The sequence below is a fragment of the Pseudochaenichthys georgianus genome, chromosome 17 (assembly GCF_902827115.2).
Source record: "Pseudochaenichthys georgianus chromosome 17, fPseGeo1.2, whole genome shotgun sequence".
Classification (NCBI taxonomy): Eukaryota; Metazoa; Chordata; class Actinopteri; order Perciformes; family Channichthyidae; genus Pseudochaenichthys; species Pseudochaenichthys georgianus.
The window spans coordinates 16328681-16343465 of record NC_047519.1 but is presented as its reverse complement, the minus strand read 5'-3'; the positions used below and the strand labels follow the sequence as shown (position 1 = coordinate 16343465).

Below are 14785 nucleotides of genomic sequence, written 5' to 3'. Positions count from 1 at the left end.
GCATTTGAAGTTCAAACTTTGCAAACAGTCAACTCTCTGTTTGGCAGTGGAGCTACTGACGTACGAACCTCGGTTGTAAATAAGACACACATTTCCTGCTTGTATGAGGACGCTCGTTTGAGTTTAAGCATACAGATTACTGTAAAGCCGTCATAAATCAACACCATCAATTCAGAGGAGGGGGTATTGATTGGCTTTCAGTTGGTGAGCCATTCGTCAATTTCAGACTTAAACTCCGACATATATCGCTACCCGGTTCAGGCACTTAGAACTATGGCCAAGAGAGACTCAGCTTGTTTGTCTTTCCTTCATCCACAGTAATGCCACTCGCCACATTTTGAGGAAAAACTGTGAAATGAAAGCACATTCTCATATCCATCATATAGGGATGGCTCATCAGAAACCTTTGGCATCACTGTTTACATATCTTAACTTAAAATGTCAACGTGCATGGAAGTGAAATAGACTTCACACAAGATCAGCTGTGAGTTACGTACATGACCGTGGTAACGTTCCTTTTTGACGTTTAAGAAAAGATTATATTTGCAATGGTTAAAATAAGTACGCTATTAAGTATTAATAACTTAAGTTGAGTACTGTATGGAACAACAAACATCTTTGTAGTTAGTGCAACAAAATCTGAATTGATTCCGATTTTGGTTACCATCGATAATAAACCTAAACAATATGCTGTGCCACATGAAAGTGGCACTCTGCAGCCCTTCTCACAGCTGTTAAAGCCTTCTTAGTGCTTGCTGTGTTCTCCGTGAAGGGCGGGGGGATTGCTCCCGGCTCAGCTGTCAACCAGGGTGAACTGTTCATTGTATGGCAATGATTATTTCCATAAGCAGCTCTTCTTTCTTAGTGAAAGCAAGATATGGTGGATTTGGGTTCAAATAAGTGTGTACATATTGATGCTTGTGGTCATTTACCAAGCTGTCGTGATGCATTACATATCATTTCAAAAGTGGGATTACTTTCCCAAGTTTGACACAATATTTCTTCCAACTTTCTGCAACACTTTTAGCAGGAAGTCAATGTTTAGCTATTGTATTTCTAAATAACTTACACAGATGCAGCACATGGAGACGATGGCGAAGGATCCTAGAATTCCTGCGGTGCCTACGATCCAGGTGAGACGCAGAAAGAGAATCACACCCAGGATGTTCTGCATGCAGGGCAGGTAAACTCCAATGAAGGTTCCCATTTGAGGGACCTGGGGATAGACACATAATAAAAAGACTGATGTTATAAATAATATAAATGTAACCCTTTAAAAAGTTGATCTGCTGGACAAAAATATTACATTTCCACAAGCTCTCTCAACCAAATATTGGGTCTAAGTGGGGGGGGGGGAAAGATGGAAGTCAAACTTGATAAGAAGAAAAGATAAAACCGTTCCCATGACACATGAAAAGAAAATGTATTTGGCCTACTGAGTTTGCGATACAGGGATTTTCTCACAATAATTATTATATAATATGTAATTGAATTAAAGCATGTTAGGGCTGTGCATTGGCACGAATCTTGTAATACAATAGTGTATGTATTGAGATACAGTTTTTGTCAATTAATATATTGCAATGCCTTTACTACTGCAATTGTATCCACTGGCTAGGGCTGCTCGATTATGGCAAAAATCATAATCTCGATTATTTGGGTCAATAATTGATATCACGATTATTAAAAACGATTATCCATTTACTTTGAAAACATCCATTTATGTGAACAGTATGTTTTTGACAGTTGATTACCCTGAACTTTAAGTATAATTCAACTGAAAAACCAATAAAACATTTTTTTTTAAATAATCGTTTTTATGTCGATTATGTTGTTTTCATAATTGTTGCTAGACAAAATCGTAATTGCGATTAAAATACGATTAATTGAGCAGCCCTACCACTGGCCGTCTGATATTTTGGCATTCAAGCTATTACTTTGAAATGTTCTTGCAAACTATCACATCTAATCACAAATAGACACAATATTATGTAAAATATTATGTATTATGTATCATGTAAAATAAAATAACAAATAAAATATAATCATTACATGTCACTTGTTATCATCCAAAGCGACATACACACATTCAATACTGTGGGCGCTCCCCACAAGAGCAATTTGGGTTGAAGAGTCTTGTTCAAGGACAAAGCGGCATGCTGACTGCAGTGGGATTTGAACCAGCACACTTAGCTATTGAGCCACAGCTTCCCAGAAAAATATTGTCCAAAGAGCATCTCAAAGTATAAAGTCACCGTGTTTAACCTCCTACGGTTTAAATATTAACCCTAGATTCTTAAATATGTAAAGTATGCATTACACTGCACAAACACATACATCTATACTACTTGACCCCCCCAAAAAAAACGTAAGAGTACATACCATTTTCCGAGATACAAATACTTTGTCCTGTGCTTTCTCCACTGCGCTCAGTTGTGTGCCTAAATACTGTGAAGTGCCTGATGGAGATCTCCAGATATCCCACATCTTCTCCCTTGAGATAGTCTATCTTCCTCTTGTCTGTTTCTCTCCCCTTCACTCTCCCTGCATGGTCTGTCTTTTTCCTTTTGGTCTCAGTCACAGCTATTAATCAGGGGGCGGGTTTCACTAAAACATCATCAGTTCTTCCACTCTGAGCTATGGTCCTACTGTGTTTCACTCAAGGGCAGCAAGAAGGCCAAGTAGGCAAGTATTGTTGTAATTGGATCATATTCAAAATGCTTGAATGTGACTTGACTCTAAGTCCCAACTGTCTGCACACCACAGACAAACCTTTCTCCACCAAAATAAGTGGATATATGCAGGTTTGAATTAAAGTAGGCCAGTAGATGAGTATGCCTTTTTGTTTTTGTGAACACGCTGGAAAACAGGCTTATAAAACAACAATGGTTACTCCATTTTTATATTGGTTACTTATTCAGTCTTTCGTTCTGAAGATGTTTATCTATTTAGTTTCTGTGGAGTTTGAAAGTGTGTTTGACATTGATCAGTAATGTAAATTACTGTTACGGTCAAAGAAGCCTGGTGGATTTAAGCAGAATATATTAAATCACATGTTTTGTATGTCAATAAAGGATAATAATTGGCCACGTTTCTTTTATTTTATTTACTATATATCCACAACAAATGTCACAAAGCATTGCGCTTGAAAATGGGTGAAAATGAGTGTTCTCCTTGAACAGATAAATAGCCGTGACAACTGAAGTAGGTATTTGTTGTGGAACAAAGGAAGATTCTAACATTTCCCACAGAAGACAAAAAAACGGACGCAAGTGGGTGTTAGTGGGTGTTTTGTCTAATGGGAACAAAGGTTTAAACTTAGTTTGCCTCTCTAAGCTGAGGGTAAGTTTACTGTCCAGTCTGAACTTCTGTTTTACAAATCTAGAGGTGAAGACGGATTCTGTTACACTCTCTTTGAGATGGGTCAAGTTTGAGCAAAAGAAAAGTGTCCTTCCTGGTCATGACCTTGACATAATTACTAGTCAAATGTTCGTAATTCTAGGATTTTTTCCCCACACAGAGCGGGGGAATTTGCTCCACATAGCAGTCTCAGGACAAAGGAGGTGTAACTAATCTTGTGACTTTGCTAGAGGTTGATCTCCACTTATCGAGGTACCATCAAAGAAACAAGATTCGAATGTTTGAAGAAACTACGGAAAGTACACAAGGCTACAGCTCTGGGGCTCGAAGAAAGTGTCACATTAATTCATGTATGTTTGGTTTAACTAGTAATGTATTCTGTTTGTGTTGTGCCAACCACTCTCACTTTCTGAAAGATCCTGAGTGTGTCACATGAACCTCAAGTGATTCAAAAAGGATATATTTAAAAGGTCAGAATCTCTTATCTCTTGCTATTGGCCTCAAAATAACTCCCCTTTATGTTGCTATTTAACCCAGTTTTGCCCCTTATTAGCTTTGCTTCTGTTCTATTTGATGAATCATTAACATGGTTTTATGCAGGAGCCTACTGATATCATCAAAAAGTTCAGGGCCAACATCATTTCTGGTTGCTTATTAAAGAACTAGACTTTTAAAAGAAACCATTCCTTCATTCAAAAAAGCTCCTATAAGCTCTTTTGAATGGTTTTAGCCGTTTGTAAGGTTGTGTTTTTACCATACAGCAAGCCATGACATAAATAAACATTAGTACCATAAAGATTACCCTGTTAGACATTCTGCTGCCCCCTTTGTACTTGTAGGCAATACAAAATCTACAAATCTTACAAGGTTTATGGGACATTGCACGACTATCACAATAAAGTCCATTCTTTGAAGATATTAAGGAGCTGCCTCATCTCCTCGTGATATCCTCCCCAGGATCAAAGTATGCAGTTAACTGTTCTCAAACTCTTGATAGTCAGCAAAACTAAGAAGGAATTATTTTAGCTGAAACTCATTCTATTTCCTTAACCTAAAGTCACTGCCAATTTTAACAATTGCTGAAAATTAGATAACTAATAGTTAAATACCATACATTTTCCAATGTCGCTTTACTAAAGCATAAGATACTCCAATTTCAATGTAAAGCCAATAAACCACAGATGGAACTAAAAACAACTCTCAACAGGGACACTCGTGTAAACTACATCAGACATGTTTTCAGGTATACTGTAACTACAGGAAGACTAGTCTGGATTTTAAAAAAGTTACACCTGTCATTTTCAATATTCAAATTTATCCCAGCACAAAAGTCAGGTCCATACCGTGACCGCGACCCTCCTGACCCCATCCTCATTATCGTACTCCTCGTGTTCCCGAACACCCTGGGTCAGGTTGGTGTAGTTAGCCAGCCTGCTGAGAAGAGATGATACCATGGGATTACTCTCCATTTCCTCCTGCGGAGAGACAGAGGGACATGCATGAATGAAATATTAAAGCACAAATGGACAGGTTTCATACTGTGCCTATACCATAGATAAAATGCAACATGAATTTGCTTTAAAAATAGCAGCTTAGTGGACAATGCATGGAATGAAAACTATGTTGTACAACATCCAATGTTTTGACATTTTTAAACACGGTGAAACTACATATGGAGAAACATGTGTTTTGTCTTACCTCAAACAGGGCCATGTTCTTTCCATCATAATATTGTTCTCCGTCATCGTCTGAGTTGATGAAGGGAGTGGACTCTTTTTGACTGTTATCACCTAGTAGGAAACACAGGAAAAATCAATACTGTAAGATTGATGGTCTATTGATGGAGCAGCGAAGGAAAGCGGCAGGATCATCAGTTCTTGTGTTGTATCTGGAAAAGCTGTGGATGTTTGGTTTGGTAAGAGCACTTTGAGCCGATGGTTGTTGAAAAATATCCTGCTATTTGCTAGAAATGTTACCTCATTTTCACACAGCTAAAGCTAGTTTCCGCTAGCAAGGCAGTGTTAACATTTCAAAAGCATATAACTGGCAGCAGATAAATACAAACTGTAATAAGATGTTTCAAAATCTCCATGTTAAACTTTTATACACTATGCAAATTTGTCAATAAACCAAAGCAAACCAGAAACAAAAGCTGTGAGTCACTCAGCACAACATATTAAGCTAACGTTCGATAAAACATAATAATTAGATATAAAGTATATGTACAGATATGTCAGTTAACTTTAGTTCAGACATTTTAGATTGTTTTCCCATTCTCAATAACGTTTTGAGGGAGACGCCAGCACTTTTGACTCATTTTGTTTTACCTTTACCAGAATATCAACCTAAAGAAAAATCATCAGTACCGTTGATAATGTAGTGTTTTGCTATGCAAATGTGTCAATACATCCGGCTACCATTTTGAACTCTTCTGATGCGGTCATAAGATATCCCTTGCCCGTGTTAGCCATTTATCTGCGATTTTTGTTTGTGAAAAGTAGCATGAGGAATATAGGACCAATGAGCATTAATCATCTGGCTCTACACACCTGTATCATCCATTTTATATTAGCTATTTTTTGTAAATCATTTTTATTACAAGGTCAAGACAGAGAAATTAAGCCTCTTCCCAAAGTTTAGACTTTTGCTACAATCTGCTTTTGTAAAGACAACTGCTTCTCAATTTGGTACATTTTGCCCCTGGTCATCATGCTCTCAGTTTATTACGTTTGGTATTGTATCACTAGATGACACTGTTGATGGCACATTTTCATTGCCTCAACTGTCAATGGTTAAGAAATCAATGAAAGGCATTTTATAAGAAGAATAGTGTACTGTGGATGCACATGACATGTGAGCATTGTAACAACATCTAGCATGCAATGTGTAGTTGGGAAGTCCCTCGGTGGGCTCCAAGCCAAAATGTTTGTCCTTTAAAAAACACACTGAAAGGATCTTTATGCAAAATCTAAAACCCCAGTGTGAATGAGGTTAAGGACAGGTCAGTGTTAGTTTTGTAATCAGTGCTAGCTTGGTGTCATTCTGCACTTACTCTGTACCCATGAAAGAATACAATATATTTGGTTGAACAAAGGAAGTATAGGGCAACTTCTCTGCCTCACAGGGAATGGTTGTACTTTGTATCTGTCACAGACTGTTTGTTACACTCATCAATGTATTTATTCAAAAAGAACAAGATACTTCATGTGTTATCACAGTGGCAGAAACGTTTGTCTGCATATTCTGAGAAAATCTTATTTCCATAATTCAAAAGTCAGCTGGGGCTTCCTGGGGCCATATAAATATAGGACTGAACACTATGAGACAGATATTGGTAATACAATAGAAAAAAACATTTAGAAACACCTGATTAATGTCAAGTCAGATGTTGTAAACTATGTAATTTGATGGATTAATACAAGCTTGCTTACATGCTTATGCATTCTGGTGAATCATAGGCTGACTATGCTAGGCCTGAAGGTCTTTCAAACACATACAAATGTAGTTAACAATCTTCAGTAAACAGTAACGTGTATACTGGGTTCATTGTCATGTTCCTTGTAACAATGCCATGATATTTCTGAACTGTCTGTTGGACTGTGGACTTCTATTGAACATTCATTGCCTAGCGCTAACATTAACCTTCCAAACTAACTACCTACCGTAACATAATCTACTTGTAACTTCAGTCACATCCTAATCTTTCTGTTTCATGCTCCGGAAAGAGGTTTTCCTTTATTAATGTTTGCAGCAATTACATTAATTCACAATAGGCTATAAAAAGGTGTGAGTATCTCTCTCTTACTCACAGTTTTTTTTTATTTGCTTTACACAAAATCATGAAAAGCTTCAGATGCAGTAATTGTGTTAACCAGCAGATGTCCAACTTTCTCAGCAGGGTGTTCAAGATGCTAAGTTTAATCAAGCACATCACAACATGTACACTAAATAATTATTTTACATGCTGCTAATTGATTGGCATGTGTTGATACATTACTAAAATGAATTTGGTCGACATGTATGGCATCACTGAATGTTTAAGCCCAATTGACATGCTTCTGATTAACCTTATTTGCCAAGTGATGAATCTAGTTTACCAGTACTATCTTAGACATTTGCTATGAGGGTGTTTCCTTCCAGTGAAAACTGAGTCATACAAGATGTAGTTATTCTTTAGTTTTTTCAGCATCTTTTATATAAAGCCCAAAGACGTTGGATTGGGTTGGTCAACATAATGAGCCTAAGATAGTCTGAACAAATGTGTTACTGCTGCCATTTTGAATTATGAGAGTAATGTCAAAACTATGTTGAAGCAAAGAGTCAAAGCTGCAAAATGGGTATTATAGATTTCATAATGAAGTCAAAGATTATACCAAACCAATACCCTAACCATGCACATCTTAGAGTGAGTGAGTTTCATACCATTTTATTGGCACTCCACAACTGAAAACAAAACAAACGTCACAAGGGTTTTGGCTAAAAGTAAACTTCTACTCGAGACACTCAACCCTTGGCAGTAAGCCCACCCCTACCAGGCTTACACATGGAAATCAATGCTATTCAACATCCTTTTCCTCAGTTTGCTATTGTTGCTAGAAAGTCCTGTGTTTAATACCCAGTGACTGGCCCTTAACATGGGGCTGATCACACATGGTATCGACAGAATCATTATTATTTTAGTCAATATTTACATGACAATTATCCAAGGCAATTACTTATTGACTTTGGAAACATCATATATGAAGTAAATGCCACAATCTAGTGCACTTTGAAGACAAAATGAAGAGGCTAAATCTATGAAGAACTGTTAGCTCATGTCACTCTCTGGCAGATAAGCATATTCCAAAAACAATGAATAAACACTGAGATTAACTACTCTACGTTTTACTCCCGTCTTCTCTGTTAAAGGTCCCCATTATACTGTTTTTCATCAATATATTATATGTCTCAGATATAGACAAAACATGTCTCTGAAGTGTTTGGCTCCAAACACCAAACAGATCACCCAGGCATCCCATAATCCTCTCTGTTTCAGCCCTGTTTCCAAAGTGCTGATTCTCTGTCTGTTACTTTAGATGAAAATAAGGAGCCCCTCCCCTCTGAGAGATATTTGGTTAAAAAGAACACAATGGTGCTCTAGCCGGAGATTCAGGTGATTACGTTATGAAATAAGTGGCCAAAAATCTGATCAGCTCATTTTCAGACAGGTTTACTTTTTATATAAATGGATCAGAACAAAAAGTGAGAGAATCTTTTCACATGTTTATGTATAAAAGACATGAAAAAGTGGATTTTGCACAATAGGTCCCCTTTAACTATAACTTTGATTGTTACATTTTGTCATCTATGTAGTTGTCAGTATGCTTTTTTTCTTTTACCTATATTTGATCTCAGATGATGGAGATTAACCATTATTGTCAACCAGCTATCATTGTCAAAGACAGCAATCTTGAGGTAGCAAACATTGTATGAAACATATTTTACCAACATCAAATCTTTGACGTCGATTAAAATCTATAAATGCATTTTAAAAAACAGTTTCTTAGAACTTGAAACAAATGAGTTGTGAATCCTACTTCAGGCAGATAGTTGAATGCCCCAAATCATGACACCCGTCATACGACACTGCTTTGGAAAATGATGGTTCTGAGATATTATTGTTTACTTGATGACATCTTGTCTAATCAGCACTGTGTCTGCATATGTGGGTGTTTGTGACCTTTTGAGAGCTGCACGTTCTGTGACTTCGACCGTTACAATGAAACACATACAAAGTGAAAGTACACACTGTACTGCCACGGATAAAAGGATTGCATTATTGTGAAAGGCTCGCATTAAAGGTTGATTTAAGGAATTTGTGGGGAAAAATATGTCAGTTTATCCTACAGATTTCCCATCAGCTCAGTCATTATGAAGAAAATAGTATTACAGGGCTATGAAACCAGCTGTGGTATTCATCTGGGGTTTACTATATCTTGAGAAAAATAACTCTAGTGATAAGTTGCATTATGGGAAAAGTAGGTTCCAGGGGCCTCATTTATAACGTAGGATTCACGTGGGAAGTTTGCTTACGTAGTAGAAATAAAAAAAATAGGTACAAAAATGTTCCGACATTTTACGATTCACAAAACATTGCGTTCGGCACTTCCTACGCCGGTTTCCCTTTATAAATCACAATCGACTCGAAATGCGGTGCAGCTTTTGCGGGCTTCACGTAACGCCCATATTTGCCTATAAATAGTCAAAGAAACGCCCATTCATTCTGACTGACTGACTTTATGAAGAAGATCGCAGGAAATGACGACAGAACAGCTAAAAAAGACTTCTCACACCGTGTCAGATTTTGGTTATTTTGGGGAGGTCGAGATAAATCATAATGTTTGGCGGATGCAGTTTGATGCAGCATGGAGGTCGGATCGTCACCAAAATAAATAAATAAGTGGTCCGAAAAAGGTTAATGACAAAAAGAATACACAGCCTAACCTTCCTCAGGCAGTGTGTTTGCACCTGGGACATGAGACAGGACACACCACGCCCCCAGTTAAAGGAAATACAACTAATGTGTTGTGTTATATTAGCTGTACAATTTACCACATATGGTGTTCTTAGTTCTCATTCATAACACTCCGTTCGATGTCTCACTATGGGATGCGCCTCATCGCGGAGAAAACAGAAGCATCAATCTCATTAAGCCAATCCTGATTGGCTGGTGATCTTGACGTCAGCGTCAGGGGAAATCACCCCCTATAAGTAGCTTGCGCCACAACGCATGCGTCATTCAAACACCTCTTCTAAAGTAAGAAATAATTCCAATGTGTATAGGACAGTAAAAAAAACAGTTTAAAAGGGGAGTGGTTAATAAAATATGCATAAAGAAAAAGAAATAATGCTAATAGGTAACATAAGATAAGAATAAACAAGTTTAAATGATTTGTTATTGGTTGTGATCATATTCTAAAGATGTATGGATTATTGAAAATACAGCTCCCTTTCATGTGAATGTTGAGAGCTGTATCCATCAATTCATGTTGTGCTCAAAGTGCACCAGATTGATGCATTTCACTTCAACATTTAAAAAAAAAATCTTCCATGCATGCTCATGAGGCGGTGAGGACCCCCCTAGAGGAGGTGAGATCCACCCCCAAATAAAGCAGGTTAAATGAATTAAATTGCAAACATTTTCTTTTAGTAAACACTGCAAACGGGTCCCACAGACCCAAACAGCACACAAAGGTTAAAGGTCAGCATATAATAATGTTAAAATGTGGTAAATATATACACTGCAAAAAACAAAAAAAAGAGGAGTAAAAGTAGCCATCGACTTGTTTTATTTTTTGAAAGTAGCCCTCACCCTAAAAAAGGTTGGTGACCCCTGGTCCAGAGGTGCACCACTATATGCAGACTGGACTCTACATCCAAGGATTGTGAGCCAGCTGTGGGTGCCTTACGGCAGAGCCGTGGTGGATCTGTTCGCATCGAAAGACAACGCTCAGTGTCGGCTGTTCTTTTCGATGCGTGATCTAAATGCACCGTTAGGTGTGGATGCACTCGCGCACGATTGGACCCCGGTCCTTCTGTACGCGTTTCCACCCCTGGCTCTGATATCCCCAACTCTGGCCAGAGTGAGAGAGCAACGCCACACACTTATCCTGATAGCTCCACACTGGCCAGCTATGTACTGGCTAGCGGAGATATATCAGCTGCTGTGCGGGCAGCCTTGGCAGCTCCCACTACGCAGGGACATACTGCCCCAAGCGGGGGCCCAGTTTTTATACAGACAGAATCCTTTTATTTTAGGCAACTCAACAGGTGCCACAATACTTAGAAAGACTGACAACTTTGAACAGAGACAACTGTAAGGCCATTGATAGCAACCAAAATAGTAAATCTGAGAGAGACCAGGACTATGACCTTCAAACTGACTATCAGCATTAGGTTCCAACAAGTGTGCTAAGCTGCTGAATCAAGATCAATGTTTTTGTGTGAGCATGGGTTTCCTCTTGACAGTTACAGAAACATTTCAAAATAAAAAAGTTGTAGTATTAAAATGTTGAGTGCTTTTCCAAATAAAAAGTTGTGTTCTTGGTTTGATATGTTTTATAGCCAGAGCTTTCCTTTAATAATACTTCAAATTAAAGCTGTGTTTGAAAACAAGCTTTAATATAAGAAGTAGTGAATAAGTGGACAAGGGATGAGACTGTCCCAAATCTATAAAAGAAAATATCTCAAAGTGAAAGAATGACGAAACAGTGGCAAAACAAGGCATAAAACAAATACAAGAGATGCCAAATGACCACAGCAAAACAGAAATATGTATGAAAAATGTGATGAAAACTGAACAGAAACACAAAACAAGATGCAAAACAAATACAGAAGATTAAGTTATGCCTTGTCGTTCTTTTTCTATCTCTGTGTCTGTTTATGTTACTCTTATAAATGACAGGTGGGGGACCTTGACATGTGTGTTGTGTCATCATCTGTACAATGTTGTTGTCTTTATTTCATATATCATCTTCTATAACAATGTTTCAAACCGTCCCCTAGCTTTAGCTGAAGCTTAACTAAATTGACTTTGGCTAAATCCAATAAAGAACAAGAAGGAACACCAGAAGGTAAAAACAACAGTCACTCCCCCTCTTCCTACCACACCAATCAAGCTGCCCTGCAAGTTGTTGCTAGTTGAACAACGTAGCACTTAACAGCTATGTGTGCATCATGTGCCTGCCAAAACATGTATCCTGAAACTTGTGTCAGCGTTCATCAGTTCTTTACATGTTCCATTATCCAATGAAGCATACAGTTGATCAAGCATATACACACACCTCTCTTTTACCCAGTGTATGGTGTGATAAGTTCCGGCTAAAAGCTGTCCTCCCTTAATGTAGCTGAATGAGCATGTTTACAATGTATTCTTACCCGAGTGAGGTCCTTGTAAGTTGTCTTCGTCATCTTCCTTCGCAAACATGTTGCCCAAACTGACAGGTTTGCTGCTTCCAGCTGCAGCCGCACTATTGCCGTCACCCTCTGCATCCTCGACTGGTACTATTGTAAAGTTGATGGGCATCTTGGCTCTTCAATCGTATGGAATAAAGTGTGTAAGGGGTGTTCAGTTACATCAACCAAAATTGCATTAGTTGTTGAACTTTCACCCCCACAGGGAAGAGGGAAAGTATCCAAAGGAAGTCAAATCCAGGCCCAGTAGAGGCAAAGTTTTAGTTTGACCTCAACATGGCACTCTTAAATCTTTCGTTCATTCCTCTTTGTAGTGGGATCTAGTGTCCTCTAAACTCAGGTTGAAAGTGCTGCCTCTTGCACATGAGGCAGGCCAAAGTCCTGCAGAGTATCTCTTCACTCTCTCCTTGTTCCTTTCCCTCCCGTTTCCCCCCACTGAGCAAGACTATGGCCCCATGTGACCCTCTATTTACCATGTGAACAGAGCTGGATTCCATACATGGTGAACCCTGCAGCTCCTCCCATTGCTCTGACTGTCCCACTTCTCTCACTCTCACCTTTGAAGTGCCAGAAAGGTAGAGAAACAAACTCTAAAAGTATCTATAAAAGCCTCGAAATGATCTAAAAAAAAAATCCACTTTACCATAAAACAAAACAACTTGCTCCTTATAAACAAGGACAATCCAAACACACACTCTTTACTTTCTTGTTCTTCTTGCTGTGGTTTTGTTTCCTCTTCTGCCTTCCCTGGTAGTTTCCGTCTCTGGTTTCCTTCAGGTACACAAAATGGGAGTTACCTTTTCCCACAGTGCATTATGGGTATTGGTGTGAAATGCTGTTGTACAGCATAGAAAAGCACCACATGCGCACACAGACATTGTCCCAGCAAAGGAAACACCATGGAAACCTTGGACTTTAACTTTCCTCCGGTGCAGATTACAATGGACTGTCAGAGAGGAAAAGGATTTAGCTTTAAATAACAATGGGCTCAAATAAACATGCATTGTTTACAGATTGTGGGAATGATCATTTCATTGGCACTCTTACACACTCTTGTTTTACTTAAGGAGTTGGGACCTTTATCTTGATGTAGTTAAGCAGAAAACTTCTTTAAGAATGATAGCGCAACATGTAGAAAGTAAGCAGCAGTCTACTGTATGTTTCTTTGTATTTTATCAGACAATATGTTTTCCTTAGCATTTCTGTTGGACATTCCTTTAGAATACAGTAGGATGACCAATTACAATAAAGTGATGGCAACTAAAAAAAACGCTCTTTTGTTGTGACTTTCATGATTTTCATATTTTTTTGTTTATATCCTTATTTGTTTGACAGAGTAATGAAGACACAGTTTAAAAAGGGTCTAGCAAGCTGTTCTTCACGTTTTTCTAACTAAACTTCACTAAAGTCCATTATACCGAGTGATCTTGAAAAACTGGAATGCAGCTGACTGTCTCATGCATTTTGAAAATACAGGCTTCCCAGATGTTTGACCAGATGTGTGTCTTTGAAGACTGAGTGTTCGTCCCTATGGTTTATTTCAAAACTGCTGAGCCACGTAATAGTTAATATGAAATATAGTGTGGCATGAAATGTAGACCTTAATAAACAGAACTGGATTGGAACAGCAGTGAAAGCAAACATGGCACTTGTTGAACCTGCAGACACCCATTCTACAGCTGGCCGGATATCAGATGATATCCCAACCACAAAAACCACACTGGAAAACTGCTATTTGTTCAGCTTTGTTTAGAAAGTAATGCATGGTGGAGCTTTAAATATTGTTTTTTTTTTCTCAGTTTAATTTAAAAGAGCTGAGCTATAGAAACATTTGCATTAAGTTTCAATTCTGATTGTAACCACAATTTCGTTTGTGCTAGGTTTTGCTTTGACTCTTATTGCAATCTTCAGTTTTTTTAAAGAAAGTATCAATCATGTTGATCCCATACCAACAGCAAGTGCCAGTGTAATGCCAGCAGAGGGTGCTGCAGGTTCATGGGGGCTGGACATTTATGTTGTAGAGAGATGTTCGGTCAATGTCCAACTCACAGGAATGGATATTTTGAGTCTGTAAGCAACCAAGGGGAGATGACCGCAAATGGTTTTTAGTAAGGGTTCACAGCAAGAGGTGGTAAAGAGTATAAATACATCCATTAGTGGCTTGAGGACTTGTGACAACAGGTAAGCACTGTTGAAGTCACTCAATCAGTATTTTGTACTGACACTGACCTCCCAATAAAAGACATGAATATCTAAGAGGTCAGAATTGTATTCAAGCTTGATTTTGTGTTTGGCACGACCTTTAAACATCCAAACTTCAAAATGTATTTCATAGCTGAAATAAGCTTATCACTGCCCTGATATCACTTGGCCCAAGACTGAACTACCTCAGCTTTGCCTTCACGGACAAACCTGCCATTTTATACTCCTCAAATGGCTTAAGTGTAAATGTTGAAATGTTGAAGGAAAAAAA

General features: G+C 38.3%; 1 protein-coding gene across 7 annotated transcripts in view; it reads right to left on the bottom strand.

The window, feature by feature from the left end:
* Positions 1–14785, bottom strand: part of LOC117462037 (solute carrier family 12 member 7-like) — a 31848-nt gene that overhangs the window by 15943 nt on the left and 1120 nt on the right. For 4 of the 7 annotated variants that reach the window (XM_034104075.2, XM_034104074.2, XM_034104077.2 and 1 more), the window contains exons 2-7: positions 14262–14380; positions 13008–13083; positions 12277–12431; positions 5059–5150; positions 4704–4835; positions 1070–1216 (exon numbers count right to left, since the gene is read on the bottom strand). In XM_034104075.2, coding sequence (XP_033959966.1) covers positions 1070–1216; positions 4704–4835; positions 5059–5150; positions 12277–12431; positions 13008–13083; positions 14262–14322 — 663 coding nt within the window. In that variant the 5' untranslated portion in view covers positions 14323–14380. Of the gene's footprint in view, positions 1–1069; positions 1217–2382; positions 2542–4703; positions 4836–5058; positions 5151–12276; positions 12432–13007; positions 13084–14261; positions 14381–14785 lie in introns of those variants that run through there. The other 3 variants (XM_034104078.2, XM_034104079.2, XM_034104080.2) reach the window with 3 other exon arrangements.